We start from the raw sequence: 19,644 nt of genomic DNA on the forward strand, positions 1-19,644 counted from the left end.
GTGTGTGGAAGGTGTGGGTTGGTGTGGTGGAATGTGTGGGGTTGGTGTGGTGGAATGTGTGCGGTTGGTGTGGTGGATGGCGTGGGGTTGGTGTGGTGGATGGTGTGGGGTTGGTGTGGTGGAAGGTGTGGTGGGTGGTGGTGTGATTGAAGGTGTGGGGTTGGTGTGGTGGAAGGTGTGGGGTTTGTGTGGTGGAAGGTGTGGGGTTGGTGTGGTAGAAGGTGTGGGGTTGGTCTGGTGGAAGGTGTGGGGTTGGTGTGGTGGTGGTGTGGTTGAAGGCTTTTGACGCTCACACAAACAATCAACTAGCCATCTTTAACTGTACCGTCTACACAAAGAAAGTCCCAGTCTGACAAATTAGGACTACGTTGTAAGAAAATAAAACAAACCAAGCCCTTAGCATACATTTAATGACATATCAACTTATCAACAATCAAGATTATACAGCAGGTATCTTCTCACATTCTTTAGTTGAGTAGAGCAAGTAGAGTAGCTCTGCTTCTTTTTCATTTATTATTAAAATCAAAATAGAAAATAGTTTATATCATGTTACAGTTGACATTAGGTACATCATGTCATATCACATTAAGTATGTCATGCAAGTCTACAATAAAAATGTCATGTCATGTCATGGCAACATCTGATGCTTCAATCAACATTTACCAGGTCAAGTTGACATTCATTCGATCAACATTAACATTTATATGTCATATTATGTCTACATCAAATGTGTCAGTCAAAGTTAACATAAAATAAATGAAATATGTTGTGCGTAAGACAGGATGGCTTCACAACACTGGATGGTGTGGTGGATGGTGTGGTGGATAATGTGGTGGATGTTGTGGTGGATGTTGTTGTGGAAGGTGTGGTGGGTGGATGGTACGATGGTGTAGTAGATGGTATTGATGGTGTTGGGGATGTTGTAGTTGGTGTCTTGGTGTAGAAACCCATTAGAACGAAGAAATCTTTTGTCGAAAAATGTTTTTTTTTTAAATTCACAACCGCCGGGTCGTCTGCTAGAGTGCCGTCACAAAGTTCAGAGGGTAGGTAAAGTAGAGTTGACCAATGACCTTGACCTCGGCATATTCTCATTGGCCAGTACGTAAGTAAACCGTCCTGAAGGTCGTCTAACAATAACGGTGGTATGGTGTTGCGTAGGGTACCTGAGAGTACCTGATAATATTTCAAGATACTGAATCACAAGTCGGTATCCATCGTCACAGGAATTTGCAATAAATTAGAGCTGGGATTATCTGGTATCGATGTTCTCAAGAGAGATTCAGCCAGAGGACGACATCATCTCACACACCACAGCAACAACAACAGGAGGTACAAGACAATGAGGTCACTGGGTGAGCACCGATGTCCAGCCGACCGCACGGAGGCTGTGATCTTGATGTGCACGTGCGAGGAACTGCTGATGGTCAGCTGCTCGCAGAACTCTCCGTGGAACGGTCTTCTGCACTCACACACAAACCTCTCTTCGTGAGCCACGCACGTGCCACCATGCTGACACGACACACGTGCGCAGGGGTCAGCCAGTAGTCTGTGGCACAGCAGTCCAGCGAACCCAGGGGCGCACGTGCATGTGGGTGAGTTGTCCCTGCCCACGTGACACGTGCCACCGTTCAGGCACCTGTGATTGTCACACGCGCCGGACTGGCTGACCTCGCAGAATTCCCCGGTAAATTTTTCCCCGCACCTGCACCGGAACGTGTCGCCCCTCTGGGTGCGCTCGCACGTGCCGCCGTTGTGGCACACGACAGGGGCCTTGACCTTGACCCCCGCTGTGCGACACACTGTGCTCTTGGCCACCTTCTGCTCACACAGCCTCCCAGAGAACCCGGCGACACAGCTACAGGCGAACTGACCGGAAGTTGAGTTGGTCTGACAGCTTCCGTTGTTGAGACACGGCTGACTAGAACATGGGTTGTCCTTGACTTGGATACAGTGGTCTCCTGTGAAAGGTGAAGGACATTGGCATGTAGGTCTGTTAGTCTCGGGCGACACAACGCACTTCCCGCTGTTGTAGCACTCATGACCTTGACATTGGTCCTCCGGTTGTCCGCACGCCGGACCTGCGCACTGGCTGTGTACTTGACCTTGAGTGGCGGTGACCCCAGGAACTCTCGTCTGCTCCCGGCACCTGGCTCCTGTGTACGGATATCTGCAGACGCAGCGTCTGGTACCAGCAGATATCTGGGGACAGAACCAGAGGAGGATTGGTCTCAAGGTCAGGGGGGGGGGGATACGTGATGGGTCACTGAGGCAGCAGGTCACGTGGTCAACACAGACGACGTAACTTGTCGCGTGAGTGATTACGTCACTACCAATGTGTGCAGTCAGATGTAAGTGCTAACGAGATTACCAATATATGGAGACAGATGTATGTCCCGATGGTATCGCTAAGTCATCAAGTCAACCAAGTCGGTGATTCAAGCTTGCCGACCAACCAACTGAACGTAAGAATAACCTTCACCTTGTAGAATGTTACAGATGTTGACCCCTAATTCATCCAAACACAGGCCAAAAAATGAGAAATCTAAAACTGGAAGGGGAAGTAAACAACCGCTTTGGATGGTTTACAGTAACGTCAGTTTATATCCTTTTTAGATAGTTTACAGTAACGTCGGTTTAGATGGTTTTTAGATAGTTTACAGTAACGTCGGCTAAGATGGTTTTTAGATAGTTTACAGTAACGTCAGTTTAGATGGTTTTTAGATAGTTTACAGTAAGGTCGGTTTAGACGGTTTTTAGATAGTTTACAGTAGGCACAAAAATCAGGTTTGAACCTTTAAGAAACAGCTCCGGTTAGTGACTGTCTGAAACAGCTGGAGTTAGAGACTGGGTTAAGTTCAGACAGTCACTACCTCCAACTGTTTCAGACAGTCACTACCTCCAACTGCTTCAGACAGTCACTACCTCCAACTGTTTCAGTCACTACCTCCAACTGTTTCAGTCACTACCTCCAACTGTTTCAGTCAGTCACTACCTCCAACTGTTTCAGACAGTCACTACCTCCAACTGTTTCAGACAGTCACTACCTCCAACTGTTTCAGACAGTCACTACCTCCAACTGTTTCAGACAGTCACTACCTCCAACTGTTTCAGACAGTCACTACCTCCAACTGTTTCAGACAGTCACTACCTCCAACTGTTTCAGACAGTCACTACCTCCAACTGTTTCAGACAGTCACTACCTCCAACTGTTTCAGACAGTCACTACCTCCAACTGTTTCAGTCACTACCTCCAACTGTTTCAGACAGTCACTACCTCCAACTGTTTCAGACAGTCACTACCTCCAACTGTTTCAGACAGTCACTTTAAAGTTGGTCATTATATGAACACGATGGTCATAATTAGGTCCTCTCGTGATGTGTCCTGTGTTGTGTTCTATTACCTGGCATGTCCCACGGTTGGAACAGAAGTAACCTTGACATTGCTGGAACTGGCAGTGTGAGCCGGTGTAACCCAGGGGACAGCCGCACGTGTAGTTGTTGTTGTCGTTGTCATGGTAACACGTCCCTCCGTTCTGGCACGGGTTGTGGTGCTGGCAAAATTGTTCTTCTGGTGACAAAAATAGATGAGAGAAATTGTTCTATTACAGACTAAAATAGGGGCGGAGTAGTCTAGTGGTAGAGAGCTGGACCGTCCAGTAGACCGTCCCTGAGTCCACCCAACTCTGATGGGTACCTAACGCACGTTAGGGAAAGTAAAGGCGGCTGGACATAGTGCTGACCACACTATCTCTTCATATGCCGAGGTCACAGAAACAAGTGAACTCTACTTCACTTGCCCCATAGACCGTCAGGTTTGAAGGGGAAACTTTAATTTTTTTACAGACTAAAATAGATTCTCAGGAGACAAAAATAGATTCCATTTGTCTGAGATAGGGACGACAAATGTGGTAACAACATCAGACTCTTATCAAGGACAGGCAACTACAACTTAAACATGCTCACACGCGCAGGTTTTTACTCACACATCACCTGCACATGCACTCAAGGCTACAACATTTTGACACAGACCGAAATTTGAGCGGGGGGGGGGGATTACAACTTGAATGTGAAGCCAGACTGGAATCCCCCCCCCCACCCCTTCCCACCATCCACCCACCTCAAACCCCTGCCCCACCCATCCCACCCCTCCCCCTCAACAGACCGCGGCTTCTCATTGTTTATTTGACGAGATTCTCTCTTATATTGCGCGCGTGCATTTAACGAATGTCTAAATGTAAATGCACGTGCATTTAGACTTTCACTGAGTAAACATCCTATGGGGAACTGGCAGTGAGGCACGTCCGGAGACTTCCGGCTAGTTCCGGTCTAGACAAGCAATAACAAACAAAAGATTTCATCATTTTGTATCAGTCTTGGTGTCTTATTGTGTCAATTAGAGATGTATCAAGTCTAGACGTACAAAGTCTAGACGTACCAATTAGAGATGCCCCAAGTCTAGACGTACCAATTAGAGATGCCCCAAGTCTAGACGTACCAATTAGAGATGCCCCAAGTAAAGACGTATAAAGTATAGACGTACCAATTAGAGATGCCCCAAGTAAAGACGTATAAAGTATAGACGTACCAATTAGAGATGCCCCAAGTCTAGACGTACCAATTAGAGATGCCCCAAGTCTAGACGTACCAATTAGAGATGCCCCAAGTCTAGACGTACCAATTAGAGATGCCCCAAGTAAAGACGTATAAAGTATAGACGTACCAATTAGAGATGCCCCAAGTAAAGACGTATAAAGTATAGACGTACCAATTAGAGATGCCCCAAGTAAAGACGTATAAAGTATAGACGTACCAATTAGAGATGCCCCAAGTAAAGACGTATAAAGTATAGACGTACCAATTAGAGATGCCCCAAGTAAAGACGTATAAAGTATAGAAATGATGTTAAACCAAATCATAAACGACAAGCCACCTCCCCCACTAAACCAGCCCACGCCCCACCCCATCCCGTCCCTACCACACCCCATCCCGTCCCAGCCCCACCCCATCCCGTCCCAGTCCCCCCCCATCACGTCCTCCGCCCCACCCCACCCCATCACGTCCCCGCCCTAGCTGTACTCACCCTCATCACACAGCGCCCCCGTCCAGCCGGGGTGACATAGACATTGCCCAGGCAGACGACAGGAGCCGTGCACACAGCCGGGGTGAGTCCTACACTGGCTGCACTGCTCACCGTACCATCCCTGTTTGCACGTGCATGTGTGGGGCCGGATGCACGTGCCCCCGTGCTCAAGACATCCCGGGGAACAAACAGCTGAGGAAACAAAAACAAACACAATAAAATCTGGCCACATTGTACTCACCAGCCACGTGTAACAGGAGAACCGTTTGGTTGTATGCAAGTGATATCATGGCGTGAGTGTTACATCGTGGTGCTGGTACACAGTGTGGTCAGCCACACGGTATGCACGTGAGGTCAGCCACACCGTGTGTACGTGTGGTCAGCCACACATTGTGTACGTGTGGTCAACGTGTGGTCAGCCACACGGTGTGCACGTGTGGTCAGCCACACAGTGTGTACGTGTGGTCAGCCACACGGTGTGCACGTGTGAAGATTAAGTACTCACCTTCCGTACAGCCGTCCCCCGTCCACCCAGGTAAACACAGCCTCTCCCCCAGAGCGCCACACCTGTAGTGCCCGTGGAGGTCGTCCCTGTCTCGACACAGTCTGGAGCACCTGCACATGGAGGGGGGGTGGGCAATAATTGTCAATGTCAAGGACACAATTGTAGAATGATTGTAAGCTGATTGTTGGGGTGTGGCTGTTGGTCGAGATCTTTGTGTACAAACGATGTTGGTAAAGATATTTTGTTAGATTTTTGTTAGATTTTTGTTAGATTTTTGTTAGATTTGTGACAAGCTTGTGCAGGATCTTTGTGTTGTATCTGACGAGTTAATGCTGGATCTTTATACGAGTGAGATCTTTGTAGGATCTTTAACCTGTATAAGTGAGATCTTTGCCTATGTGTAGGAAATGTGAGGGGGTGAAGTGTGAGGGGGTGAAATGTGAGGGGGTGAAATGTGAGGGGGTGAAATGTGAGGGGGTGAAATGTGAGGGGGTGAAGTGTGAAGGGGTGAAGTGTGAAGGGGTGAAATGTGAGGGGGTGAAATGTGAGAGGGTGAAATGTGAGGGGGTGAAATGTGAGGGGGTGAAGTGTGAAGGGGTGAAATGTGAGGGGGTGAAATGTGAGGGGGTGAAATGTGAGGGGTTGAAATGTGAGGGGGTGAAATGTGAGGGGGGTGAAATGTGAGGGGGGGGGTGAAATGTGACTATAGAATCCACCACACCGACTCACTCTCTGCCGTAGTAGTGCTTGCTGCAGACGACTCGAACTGCCACCACCATCGCCGCCCCCGCACTTCTGGTCACAGCATCGGATGACGTCACAAACTCTTCTTGCTGTCTCCGCGGCCGTCTGTGTGACGTCATTGGCCTGTGTCTTGACCACGCATCTTGTCGCGTCTTCCTTGGAAAACTTGACTTCCGGGGTGTCGTTTGTTTAGAATGGTTAGGGACCTTGTTCCTCACTAAAGTTGATTGCTTTGTTAATGAGTCAGCGTCTGTTAATGAGTCAGCTAACGACAGTCCGTCAATCTTGACTTCTGGACTTTCTTCTGCGGTTAATCCGGGAGTCAGTGACGCTTGGTGGCGTCGTGCGTCAGAGTCAGATAAATCGTGTGTGGAATCAGCCGAAGTGTGACTTGAGTCAGCTAGAGTGTGACTTGCGAGGGGACGTGACGCCGACGCACTGCCAGCGTCATCTGACGCCGCTAGGTGGGCGGGGTAGACAACCCAGTGTGATGAAGGAGACATGAAGTCCGCCACTACCAAGCTGGACAACTCTGAAACGATGGATGGAATATTCTAGTCACAATTGTGTTAAGTTTATCGCAGTTGTACCCCACCCTACCCCTCCTATACATTGTCTGACTGTCATCCCATCTTTAAACTTTGACTTTTGACCTATTGCAGTGGCGTAGCGAGGTCGGGTGTCACCCGGTGCTGCACTTAATGGTGCCACCCCCCCCCCCCCCCAGAGGTGTAGCGACCCTTCCCGGGGACAAACTTAACTTTTTAATTTTCGACTAACTTACTGAGCCCCAATAAAGATGGCCGTCTGACTAACGCCCTACCTAGTATGGCCATCAAGTCTGACCGACTGACATCACCCCCTCCCTCCCCCCCCCCCTAAGGCCATCAGATGAAGCAGACGTCACCTGGTAAAGGTGAGCTATATCCTACCTGTATCAGGCTGGCCCTGGCAACGTCCCACTGCCGACAGCCAAAGAGTGAACGACCCCTGGGGAAAAGTTTAAAATCGAATTTTCAATAAGTGGACATTCTTGGAAAGTATAGCATAAGAAATTTGTAATGAATTTTGGCAAGAGAAATTGGAAAACTCTAAAAAATACTCAGTCAAAATTTCAGGCCACTTCAACTAATTGAAGATCGTAATGAGGCTCCGACCATTTTAAACCCAACACCAACCGCTCACACAAACACGTGCCGTCGACATAGCGCACGAAGGCAGTGGACGGACGGCAGCTATTTCTGGTAGACGGCCATTGATTTTTTTATTTACGGAAGGGGGGGGGGGGGGGAGTCATAGTGTTGCACCCAAGTAGGGTTTATTTCAGACATTTTTTTCCGAGGGGAGGGGAGGGGGTACTTGAAACTTCCTGGGGTGGATCTAGCTTAAGTATATATAATCTATGCTTCATAAATGTAATACTTTTTCTATTTACGTTGAGGCGGACTATGTTTGCACTTTGCGGGGGTGCGGGTGGGGAGGAGTACCCCATCCCGGGGAGATGCCTGAAAGAAACCCTACACTTTGGTAAAGTGCGCTTAACTCCCAACCGTATAACCTGTACCCATTTACTCTGGGATTGTAAATAAACTATTTCAACCACCGTTATCATTCACACTTTCACGGCCGAGTGAGGGGGGGGGAAGCCAGTTTGAACACCTGCTCCCACGCACCCCCCGCCCACAAGTTTACACCTTCATATTGAACGTAAACACACGTCCATAGCTCTGGTGATGGGTTCAGCTCATTGAGCTTAGCTCAGCTCCTGTTGCCGTGTACTACACTTAGCTCGGCTCCTGTTGCCGTGTACTGAAGTACCAGATGTCAGGGCGAGAGTGCGCACTGGTTGGATATCGGTGCTAATGGTTACTCGGTGTGGGGTGTGTGAGGGTGGGGTGTGGGGGACAACATTTGTACCCGATTAAATTTTAATGGCCTGGGGTGCGGGGAGAAATGTACACGTGCGTGGAGTCATTAGGGCTGTATCGTTAAGCTCTCGTGGAGTGTTGGAGTCCATTGAAGGGCACCGAGTAGTGGGGTCACGTCTTCGGTAACATTGGGGTCCCTGTTCACATGGGGGTCTCACGTGGATTATGGGGGCTTTTAGTAACACTCGAGGTAACAGGTTGGTATTTGGTAATAAAGGGGGTAAACAATAAATAATTGTTTTCAATTTGGTAATAAAGGGGGTAAACAATAAATAATTGTTTTCAATTTGGTAATAAAGGGGGTAAACAATAAATAATTGTTGTCAATTTGGTAATATAGGGGGTAAACAATAAATAATTGTTGTCAATTTGGTAATAAAGGGGGTAAACAATAAATAATTGTTTTCAATTTGGTAATAAAGGGGGTAAACAATAAATAATTGTTTTCAATTTGGTAATAAAGGGGGTAAACAATAAATAATTGTTTTCAATTTGGTAATAAAGGGGGTAAACAATAAATAATTGTTTTCAATTTGGTAATAAAGGGGGTAAACAATAAATAATTGTTTTCAATTTGGTAATAAAGGGGGTAAACAATAAATAATTGTTTTCAATTTGGTAATAAAGGGGGTAAACAATAAATAATTGTTTTCAATTTGGTAATAAAGGGGGTAAACAATAAATAATTGTTGTCAATTTGGTAATAAAGGGGGTAAACAATAAATAATTGTTTTCAATTTGGTAATAAAGGGGGTAAACAATAAATAATTGTTTTCAATTTGGTAATAAAGGGGGTAAACAATAAATAATTGTTTTCAATTTGGTAATAAAGGGGGTAAACAATAAATAATTGTTTTCAATTTGGTAATAAAGGGGGTACATCTCTTTTTGCGGACTTTTTTTTTTGCCGATAACTTTTTCTATACTAGAACTTTTAAGATGTTATATTTAGCTAGACAACCCACGATAACCCTCGCTCACACACATCTAGCCTCACGACTCACGACAACCCAGAACACGCCAGGACAACCCACGACAACCGACGACAACCCAGACAACCCACCTCACCCCACACATACAAACATCTGTGCTCGATCCTACCGCTATCCCAGGATCGGCCCTACCTACCGCACGGTGAGATTGGTTCAACAGACTCAACTCAAGGTCACCAAAGTCAAGGTCACCAAACTCACGGTCACCAAAGTCAAGGTCACCAAACATCGAGAAAAATGTATACTGTTGTGCTGACTATGAACAAACACGGGCATCACGTGATCAGGACACACCTCTTTAAAAAATTCATGACGTCACAATCACCGTCTTTAACATTTTATCCACGTCACAAGATGGCCGCCGGTATTAACGTCCGTGGATATCATCGCGCATGTCATCTCACGCATGTAAAGGTCAGCAGGTCACACATGTCAAGGTTAAAGGGTCACCATCTCATGTATGTTTGCCAGTATTTAAACCTGGCTATCGCGACGTACAAGGTAAACAACGCCGACATGATATCAACAGTGGATACAGTGGATACAGTGGATACAGTGGATACAGTGGATACAGTGGATACAGTGGATACAATTGATACAGTTGATACAGTGGATACAGTTGATACAGTGGATACAGTGGATACAGTGGATACAGTGGATACAGTGGATACAGTGGATACAGTGGATACAGTGGATACAGTGGATACAGTGGATACAGTGGATACAGTGGATACAGTGGATACAGTGGATACAGTGGATACAGTGGATACAGTGGATACAGTGGTACACATTGGCGTCAACTGATGGACCAAATGGGACCCTATTACCGCTGGGGTATGCTACATTTCCTATACACTACAAGACTATGTTTAGAGCAAGTTTATAAAAGATGGTTGTCTTGTCTACGGTATACACTACAAGACTATGTTTAGAGCAAGTTTATAAAAGATGGTTGTCTTGTCTACGGTATACACTACAAGACTATGTTTAGAGCAAGTTTATAAAAGATGGTTGTCTTGTCTACGGTATACACTACAAGACTATGTTTAGAGCAAGTTTATAAAAGATGGTTGTCTTGTCTACGGTATACACTACAAGACTATGTTTAGAGCAAGTTTATAAAAGATGGTTGTCTTGTCTACGGTATACACTACAAGACTATGTTTAGAGCAAGTTTATAAAAGATGGTTGTCTTGTCTACGGTATACACTACAAGACTATGTTTAGAGCAAGTTTATAAAAGATGGTTGTCTTGTCTACGGTATACACTACAAGACTATGTTTAGAGCAAGTTTATAAAAGATGGTTGTCTTGTCTACGGTATACACTACAAGACTATGTTTAGAGCAAGTTTATAAAAGATGGTTGTCTTGTCTACGGTATACACTACAAGACTATGTTTAGAGCAAGTTTATAAAAGATGGTTGTCTTGTCTACGGTATACACTACAAGACTATGTTTAGAGCAAGTTTATAAAAGATGGTTGTCTTGTCTACGGTATACACTACAAGACTATGTTTAGAGCAAGTTTATAAAAGATGGTTGTCTTGTCTACGGTATACACTACAAGACTATGTTTAGAGCAAGTTTATAAAAGATGGTTGTCTTGTCTACGGTATACACTACAAGACTATGTTTAGAGCAAGTTATTAAAAGATGGTTGTCTTGTCTACGGTATACACTACAAGACTATGTTTAGAGCAAGTTTATAAAAGATGGTTGTCTTGTCTACGGTATACACTACAAGACTATGTTTAGAGCAAGTTTATAAAAGATGGTTGTCTTGTCTACGGTATACACTACAAGACTATGTTTAGAGCAAGTTTATAAAAGATGGTTGTCTTGTCTACGGTATACACTACAAGACTATGTTTAGAGCAAGTTTATAAAAGATGGTTGTCTTGTCTACGGTATACACTACAAGACTATGTTTAGAGCAAGTTTACAAAAGATGGTTGTCTTGTCTACGGTATACACTACAAGACTATGTTTAGAGCAAGTTTATAAAAGATGGTTGTCTTGTCTACGGTATACACTACAAGACTATGTTTAGAGCAAGTTTATAAAAGATGGTTGTCTTGTCTACGGTATACACTACAAGACTATGTTTAGAGCAAGTTTATAAAAGATGGTTGTCTTGTCTACGGTATACACTACAAGACTATGTTTAGAGCAAGTTTATAAAAGATGGTTGTCTTGTCTACGGTATACACTACAAGACTATGTTTAGAGCAAGTTTATAAAAGATGGTTGTCTTGTCTACGGTATACACTACAAGACTATGTTTAGAGCAAGTTTATAAAAGATGGTTGTCTTGTCTACGGTATACACTACAAGACTATGTTTAGAGCAAGTTTATAAAAGATGGTTGTCTTGTCTACGGTATACACTACAAGACTATGTTTAGAGCAAGTTTATAAAAGATGGTTGTCTTGTCTACGGTATACACTACAAGACTATGTTTAGAGCAAGTTTATAAAAGATGGTTGTCTTGTCTACGGTATACACTACAAGACTATGTTTAGAGCAAGTTTATAAAAGATGGTTGTCTTGTCTACGGTATACACTACAAGACTATGTTTAGAGCAAGTTTATAAAAGATGGTTGTCTTGTCTACGGTATACACTACAAGACTATGTTTAGAGCAAGTTTATAAAAGATGGTTGTCTTGTCTACGGTATACACTACAAGACTATGTTTAGAGCAAGTTTATAAAAGATGGTTGTCTTGTCTACGGTATACACTACAAGACTATGTTTAGAGCAAGTTTATAAAAGATGGTTGTCTTGTCTACGGTATACACTACAAGACTATGTTTAGAGCAAGTTTATAAAAGATGGTTGTCTTGTCTACGGTATACACTACAAGACTATGTTTAGAGCAAGTTTATAAAAGATGGTTGTCTTGTCTACGGTATACACTACAAGACTATGTTTAGAGCAAGTTTATAAAAGATGGTTGTCTTGTCTACGGTATACACTACAAGACTATGTTTAGAGCAAGTTTATAAAAGATGGTTGTCTTGTCTACGGTATACACTACAAGACTATGTTTAGAGCAAGTTTATAAAAGATGGTTGTCTTGTCTACGGTATACACTACAAGACTATGTTTAGAGCAAGTTTATAAAAGATGGTTGTCTTGTCTACGGTATACACTACAAGACTATGTTTAGAGCAAGTTTATAAAAGATGGTTGTCTTGTCTACGGTATACACTACAAGACTATGTTTAGAGCAAGTTTATAAAAGATGGTTGTCTTGTCTACGGTATACACTACAAGACTATGTTTAGAGCAAGTTTATAAAAGATGGTTGTCTTGTCTACGGTATACACTACAAGACTATGTTTAGAGCAAGTTTATAAAAGATGGTTGTCTTGTCTACGGTATACACTACAAGACTATGTTTAGAGCAAGTTTATAAAAGATGGTTGTCTTGTCTACGGTATACACTACAAGACTATGTTTAGAGCAAGTTTATAAAAGATGGTTGTCTTGTCTACGGTATACACTACAAGACTATGTTTAGAGCAAGTTTATAAAAGATGGTTGTCTTGTCTACGGTATACACTACAAGACTATGTTTAGAGCAAGTTTATAAAAGATGGTTGTCTTGTCTACGGTATACACTACAAGACTATGTTTAGAGCAAGTTTATAAAAGATGGTTGTCTTGTCTACGGTATACACTACAAGACTATGTTTAGAGCAAGTTTATAAAAGATGGTTGTCTTGTCTACGGTATACACTACAAGACTATGTTTAGAGCAAGTTTATAAAAGATGGTTGTCTTGTCTACGGTATACACTACAAGACTATGTTTAGAGCAAGTTTATAAAAGATGGTTGTCTTGTCTACGGTATACACTACAAGACTATGTTTAGAGCAAGTTTATAAAAGATGGTTGTCTTGTCTACGGTATACACTACAAGACTACATGTTTAGAGCAAGTTTATAAAAGATGGTTGTCTTGGGCTGTTCCTAAGGCTGCAATCGTGCAGAACGTTTTAACACGTCGAGCGAGATTCGAGCGAGATTTGAGCGGGACTGGAGCGAGATTTGAGTGGGACTTGAGCGAGATTTGAGCGAGACTTGAGCAAGGTTTGAGCGAGACTTGAGCGAGATTTGAGCGAGATGTGAGCGGGACTTAAGCGAGATTTGAGCGGGACTTGAGCGAGATTTGAGCGGGACTTGAGCGAGATTTGAGCGAGATGTGAGCGGGACTTAAGCGAGATTTGAGCGGGACTTGAGCGAGATTTGAGCGGGACTTGAGCGAGATTTGAGTGGGACTTGAGCGAGATTTGAGTGGGACTTGAGCGAGATTTGAGCGAGATGTGAGCGGGACTTAAGCGAGATTTGAGCGGGACTTGAGCGAGATTTGAGCGGGACTTGAGCGAGATTTGAGCGGGACTGGAGCGTGATTTGAGTGGGACTTGAGCGAGATTTGAGCGAGACTTGAGCAAGATTTGAGCGAGACTTGAGCGAGATTTGAGCGAGATGTGAGCGGGACTTAAGCGAGATTTGAGCGGGACTTGAGCGAGATTTGAGCGGGACTTGAGCGAGATTTGAGCGAGATGTGAGCGGGACTTAAGCGAGATTTGAGCGAGACTTGAGCGAGATTTGAGCGGGACTTGAGCGAGATTTGCGTGGGACTTGAGCGAGATTTGAGTGGGACTTGAGCGAGATTTGAGCGAGATGTGAGCGGGACTTAAGCGAGATTTGAGCGGGACTTGAGCGAGATTTGAGCGGGACTTGAGCGAGATTTGAGCGGGACTGGAGCGAGATTTGAGTGGGACTTGAGCGAGATTTGAGCGAGACTTGAGCAAGATTTGAGCGAGACTTGAGCGAGATTTGAGCGAGATGTGAGCGGGACTTAAGCGAGATTTGAGCGGGACTTGAGCGAGATTTGAGCGGGACTTGAGCGAGATTTGAGCGAGATGTGAGCGGGACTTAAGCGAGATTTGAGCGGGACTTGAGCGAGATTTGAGTGGGACTTGAGCGAGATTTGAGTGGGACTTGAGCGAGATTTGAGCGAGACTTGAGCGAGATTTGAGCGGGACTTGAGCGAGATTTGAGCGGGACTTGAGCGAGATTTAAGTGGGACTTGAGCGAGATTTGAGTGGGACTTGAGCGAGATTTGAGCGAGACTTGAGCGAGATTTGAGCGAGACTTGAGCGAGATTTGAGCGGGACTTGAGCGAGATTTGAGCGAGATTTGAGCGAGACTTGAGCGAGATTTGAGCGAGATTTGAGCGGGACTTGAGCGAGATTTATTTCAAGTACGAACCTACCGATAAGATAGCCGAGTACCACACCCTTGGTACGAGATTAAACTACTAAGTTTTCCAAACGACGGATAATGACGTACTGAAGACGTTAGGCGATAATGACGTACTGAAGACGTTAGGCGATAATGACGTACTGAAGACATCCGATGATAACCAGTTCTGTTGAAATTAAAGACAAAATGTAGGGCAAAGTTAAATGCAAGTATCGTAACTATCAAATTTTTGACTGGGGTCATGTAGGTCAATACTTGTATCATCCCAGTGTGCAGGTATACCAACCATGTACTTTTAAACTTATACCCTATATGTCTATATGTACCTACACCAGAACTAGTTGTTTTTTACATTGCTCTGACGTCCTACGTCACTTCCGCTTTCATCTTCTTGAAATTATCTAAACAGCTTCCACTGCCGGAGTATTTTCAAAACACGACGTCAACATTGACGTCACATTTCACATATCCCCCCCCCTACTGCACGTGCAGGGTATGTTAGCCCTACTTTGTGCTGCGGTCAGTTGTGGCCTGCCTGATGGTGGCGCTGCTGATAGATAACTCCCCATCTGGTTACCGCATCAGGACCACGTGATAAGGACTCACGTCCCAGGGACTGAGATAAAGGTAGCGTCCCCTGGCGCAGACCCTGCCCGCCCCGCCTTGTGTAACTCAATGAGGGGTGTGGGGGGGGAGGATTCGGTAGCAGCTACGTGACGTCATACTGCTATCAGGACTCATAAGGGGAGAGCTATTAAAGCTAATTTGTCTAATTAAGATTTTAAATATCCGTCGTATCTCTATATAAATCCCGGGTAAACGTGTCCCACCAAAATATAACATACCCCAACAAAATATAAGATACCCCACCAAAATATAAGATACCCCACCAACATATAAGATACCCCACCAAAATATAAGATACCCCACCAACATATAAGATACCCCAAACAAATATAAGATACCCCACCAACATATAAGATACCCCAACAAAATATAACATACCCCACCAAAATATAAGATACCCCACCAAAATATAAGATACCCCAACCAAATATAAGATACCCCAACAAAATATAACATACCCCACCAAAATATAAGATACCCCAACCAAATATAAGATACCCCAACAAAATATAAGATACCCCAACCAAATATAAGATACCCCAACAAAATATAAGATACCCCAACCAAATATAAGATACCCCAACAAAATATAAGATACCCCAACCAAATATAAGATACCCAACAAAATATAAGATACCCCAACAAAATATAAGATACCCCAACAAAATATAAGATACCCCAACAAAATATAAGATACCCCAACAAAATATAAGATACCCCAACAAAATATAAGATACCCCAACAAAATATAAGATACCCCAACTAAATATAAGCTAGATGATCCACTAAATCTTTATCTACTCCACCATGATCCACCAATTATCTAGGCCCTCCACAATTTCTAGGCCATCTCCACAATTTCTAGGCCATCTCCACAATTTCTAGGCCATCTCCACAATTTCTAGGCCATCTCCACAATTTCTAGGCCATCTCCACAATTTCTAGGCCATCTCCACAATTTCTAGGCCATCTCCACAATTTCTAGGCCATCTCCACAATTTCTAGGCTATCTTGAAATTTCTAGGTGTGACCTAATTTCACGAGGCATCACTATCACACCTACTCTAGAACCGGCTAACCGGCTAACCGGCCGAAACCGGCGAAGTGCGATCTGATGACTCCCGCAGATCCTTTGATAGTTCTGCCAGGCGTCGACTGGAATAATTATTACCACGTGACCGGCTAGCTCGTTATTTGGGACATCAAGTTTTATCCCCGGGGTAAGCCTGGGTATCTAACTATCTGAGTATCTAAGTATTTGGGTATCTAAGTATCTGGGTATGTGCCTGGTCCTTAAATGTAGACACACAATCTATTTATCGAAATTTCTCTCTCTCTCTCTCTGAATATATATATATATATATATATATATATATATATATATATATATATATATATATATATATATATATATATATATATATATATATATATATATAGCTGTAGTGTAGTGTGTACCAGGACAGGTCGTTAAAATCTGGATGCGACCTACAGACATACAGTAGAAAAAAAAACGTTCCGCGTTTCTTTTCACGCCTCAATGACCCGAAGTGACCCTCCGTCTGTTTAGGTTTTATCTTCCCTGCACTTGGTGAACTTTCATCACCCTCCCCCCCCCCCCCCCCGCCCTCATCGTCCAGCACAGGCTATTATCAGGGCAGACAACTTGTAAGACGATCTAACAGAAATGGTTGATTCATCTCCCGTTAACCACATGCTATCCGACACCCGAGTTGATTTTAAATATTTTGACACTGTTATCTCCCTTACCTAGCCACCAGCACAGGCTAAAGGCTATATGATAGACGCCCCACATGACGGAGTTAGTTAGATGCGAGCGGTCGAGCCATGGTCGAGCCAGGGTTAGATGCGAGTGGTCGAGCCATGGTCTAGCCATGGTCGAGCTATAGTCGAGCCATGGTCGAGCCATGGTCGAGCTATAGTCGAGCCATGGTCGAGCTATAGTCGAGCCATGGTCGAGCTATAGTCGAGCCATGGTCGAGCTATAGTCGAGCCATGGTCGAGCCAGGGTTAGCTGCCGCATGTTGGACGAGGTTGTCGTTAAACCCCAGAAGATGTTGAGTGAGCCGACTCAGACCATTTGATAACACAATCGTCAGACTCAAAGAGTAGGTGGGCCGGCACTGCTAGTACGGTGGCCACATCCGTCTGACGTACTTGGTGGGCCGGCACTGGTGGTACGGTGGCCACATCCGTCTGACGTACTTGGTGGGCCGGCACTGCTAGTACGGTGGCCACATCCGTCTGACGTACTTGGTGGGCCGGCACTGGTGGTACGGTGGCCACATCCGTCTGACGTACTTGGTGGGCCGGCACTGGTAGTACGGTGGCCACATCCGTCTGACGTACTTGACGGTTGCTGCTGGGTAAAAACAATCTACTGTGGGGTGTGGAAGCTTTGAGACACTATAGATGGTGGGGGCGACAGCATCCCCTCCCCCCTCCCACACCCTAGTCCGGACCAGCTGATTAACGTGGGCTGGTGAAGTTTATACGTTGGTCTTGTTTATCTGAAGGATCGTGTTGATAGACGAGACCCAGGGTATAAGGTAGGTCTTGTCTTAGTATGGTGGTGGTGGTGGACTGTGTGGTGGTGGTTGTGGTGGTGGTGGTGGTGGTGGTGGTGGTGGTGGTGGTGGTGGTGGACTGTGTGGTGGTGGTGGTGGACTGTGTGGTGGTGGTTGTGGTGGTGGTGGTGGTGGACTGTGTGGTGGTGGTGGTGGACTGTGTGGTGGTGGTGGTGTTGCTGGTGGTGGTGGTGGTGGACTGTGTGGTAGACTGTGTGGTGGTGGACTGTGTGGTGGTGGTAGTGGTGGTGGTGGTTGTGGTGGTGGTGGTGGTGGACTGTGTGGTGGTGGTTGTGGTGGTGGTGGTTGTGGTGGTGGTGGTTGTGGTGGTGGTGGACTGTGTGGTGGTGGTGGTGTTGGTGGTGGTGGTGGTGGTGGTGGTGGACTGTGTGGTGGACTGTGTGGTGGTGGTGGTGGTGGACTGTGTGGTGGTGGTGGTGGTGGACTGTGTGGTGTTGGTGGTGGACTGTGTGATGGTGGTGGTGGTGGTGGTGGTTGTGGTGGTGGTGGTGGTGGTGGTTGTGGTGGTGGTGGTGGACTGTGTGGTGGTGGTGGTGGACTGTGTGGTGGTGGTGGTGGTGGTGGACTGTGTGGTGGTGGTGGTGGTGGTGGACTGTGTGGTGGACTGTGTGGTGGTGGTAATTGTGGTGGTGGTGGTGGTGGACTGTGTTGTGGTGGTGGTTGTGGTGGTGATGGTGGTGGTGGACTGTGTTGTGGTGGTGGTTGTGGTGGTGGTGGTGGTGGACTGTGTGGTGGACTGTGTGGTGGTGGTGGTGGTGGTAGACTGTGTTGTGGTGGTGGTTGTGGTGGTGGTGGTGGTGGTGGTGGACTGTGTGGTGGACTGTGTGGTGGTGGTGGTGGTTGTGGTGGTGATGGACTGTGTGGTGGTGGTGGTGGTGGTGGACTGTGTTGTGGTGGTTGTGGTGGTGGTGGTTGTGGTGGTGGTGGTGGTTGTAGTGGTGGTGGTGGTGGTGGACTGTGTGGTGGTGGTGGTGGTGGACTGTGTGGTGGTGGTGGTGGTTGTGGTGGTTGTGGTGGTGGTGGACTGTGTGGTGGTGGTGGTGGTGGACTGTGTGGTGGTGGTGGTGGTGGTGGTGGTTGTGGTGGTGGTGGTGGTGGTTGTGGTGGTGATGGACTGTATGGTGGTGGTGGAGGTGGTGGTGGTGGACTGTGTGGTGGTGGTGGTGGACTGTGTGGTGGTGGTGGTGGACTGTGTTGTGGTGGTGGTTGTGGTGGTGGTGGTGGTTGTGGTGGTGGTGGTGGTGGTGGTAGTGGTGGTGGTGGTGGTGGTGGTGGTAGTGGACTGTGTTGTGGTGGTGGTTGTGGTGGTGGTGGTGGTGGTGGTGGACTGTGTGGTGGTGGTGAACTGTGTGGTGGTTGTGGTGGTGGACTGTGTGGTGGTGGTGGTGGTTGTGGTGGTGGTGGTGGTGGTTGTGGTGGTGATGGACTGTGTGGTGGTGGTGGACTGTGTTGTGGTGGTGGTGGTGGACTGTGTGGTGGTGGTGGACTGTGTGGTGGTGGTGGTGGTGGTGGTGGTTGTGGTGGTGGACTGTGTGGTGGTGGTGGTGGTGGTGGTGGTTGTGGTGCTGGACTGTGTGGTGGTGGTGGTGGTGGACTGTGTGGTGGTGGTGGTGGTGGTGGTGGTTGTGGTGGTGGACTGTGTGGTGGTGGTGGTGGTGGACTGAGTGGTGGTGGTGGTGGTGGTTGTGGTGGTGGTGGTGGTGGTTGTGGCGGTGGACTGTGTGGTGGTGGTGGTGATGGACTGTGTGGTGGTGGTGGTGGTGGTGGTGGACTGTGTGGTGGTGGTGGTGGTGGGCTGTGTGGTGGTGGTGGTGGTGGACTGTGTGGTGGTGGACTGTGTGGTGGTGGTAATAGTGGTGGTGGTGGTGGACTGTGTGGTGG

The 19,644-nt window shown here is 46.1% G+C and overlaps 1 protein-coding gene across 1 annotated transcript in view; it reads right to left on the reverse strand.

Annotated features, from left to right (window-relative positions):
• Positions 1-398: 398 nt before the first annotated feature.
• Positions 399-19,644, reverse strand: part of LOC131937076 (protein jagged-1b) — a 30,967-nt gene continuing 11,721 nt past the window's right edge. Inside the window, exons 2-7 of the mRNA XM_059294272.1 lie at positions 7,262-7,319; positions 6,315-6,861; positions 5,586-5,695; positions 5,081-5,272; positions 3,402-3,568; positions 399-2,199 (exon numbers count right to left, since the gene is read on the reverse strand). Coding sequence (XP_059150255.1) covers positions 1,297-2,199; positions 3,402-3,568; positions 5,081-5,272; positions 5,586-5,695; positions 6,315-6,861; positions 7,262-7,319 — 1,977 coding nt within the window. The 3' untranslated portion in view covers positions 399-1,296. The remainder of the gene's footprint in view (positions 2,200-3,401; positions 3,569-5,080; positions 5,273-5,585; positions 5,696-6,314; positions 6,862-7,261; positions 7,320-19,644) is intronic.

This window comes from Physella acuta, unplaced genomic scaffold (assembly GCF_028476545.2).
Source record: "Physella acuta isolate Inbredline_101_S28 unplaced genomic scaffold, ASM2847654v3 ptg000017l, whole genome shotgun sequence".
Classification (NCBI taxonomy): domain Eukaryota; kingdom Metazoa; phylum Mollusca; class Gastropoda; family Physidae; genus Physella; species Physella acuta.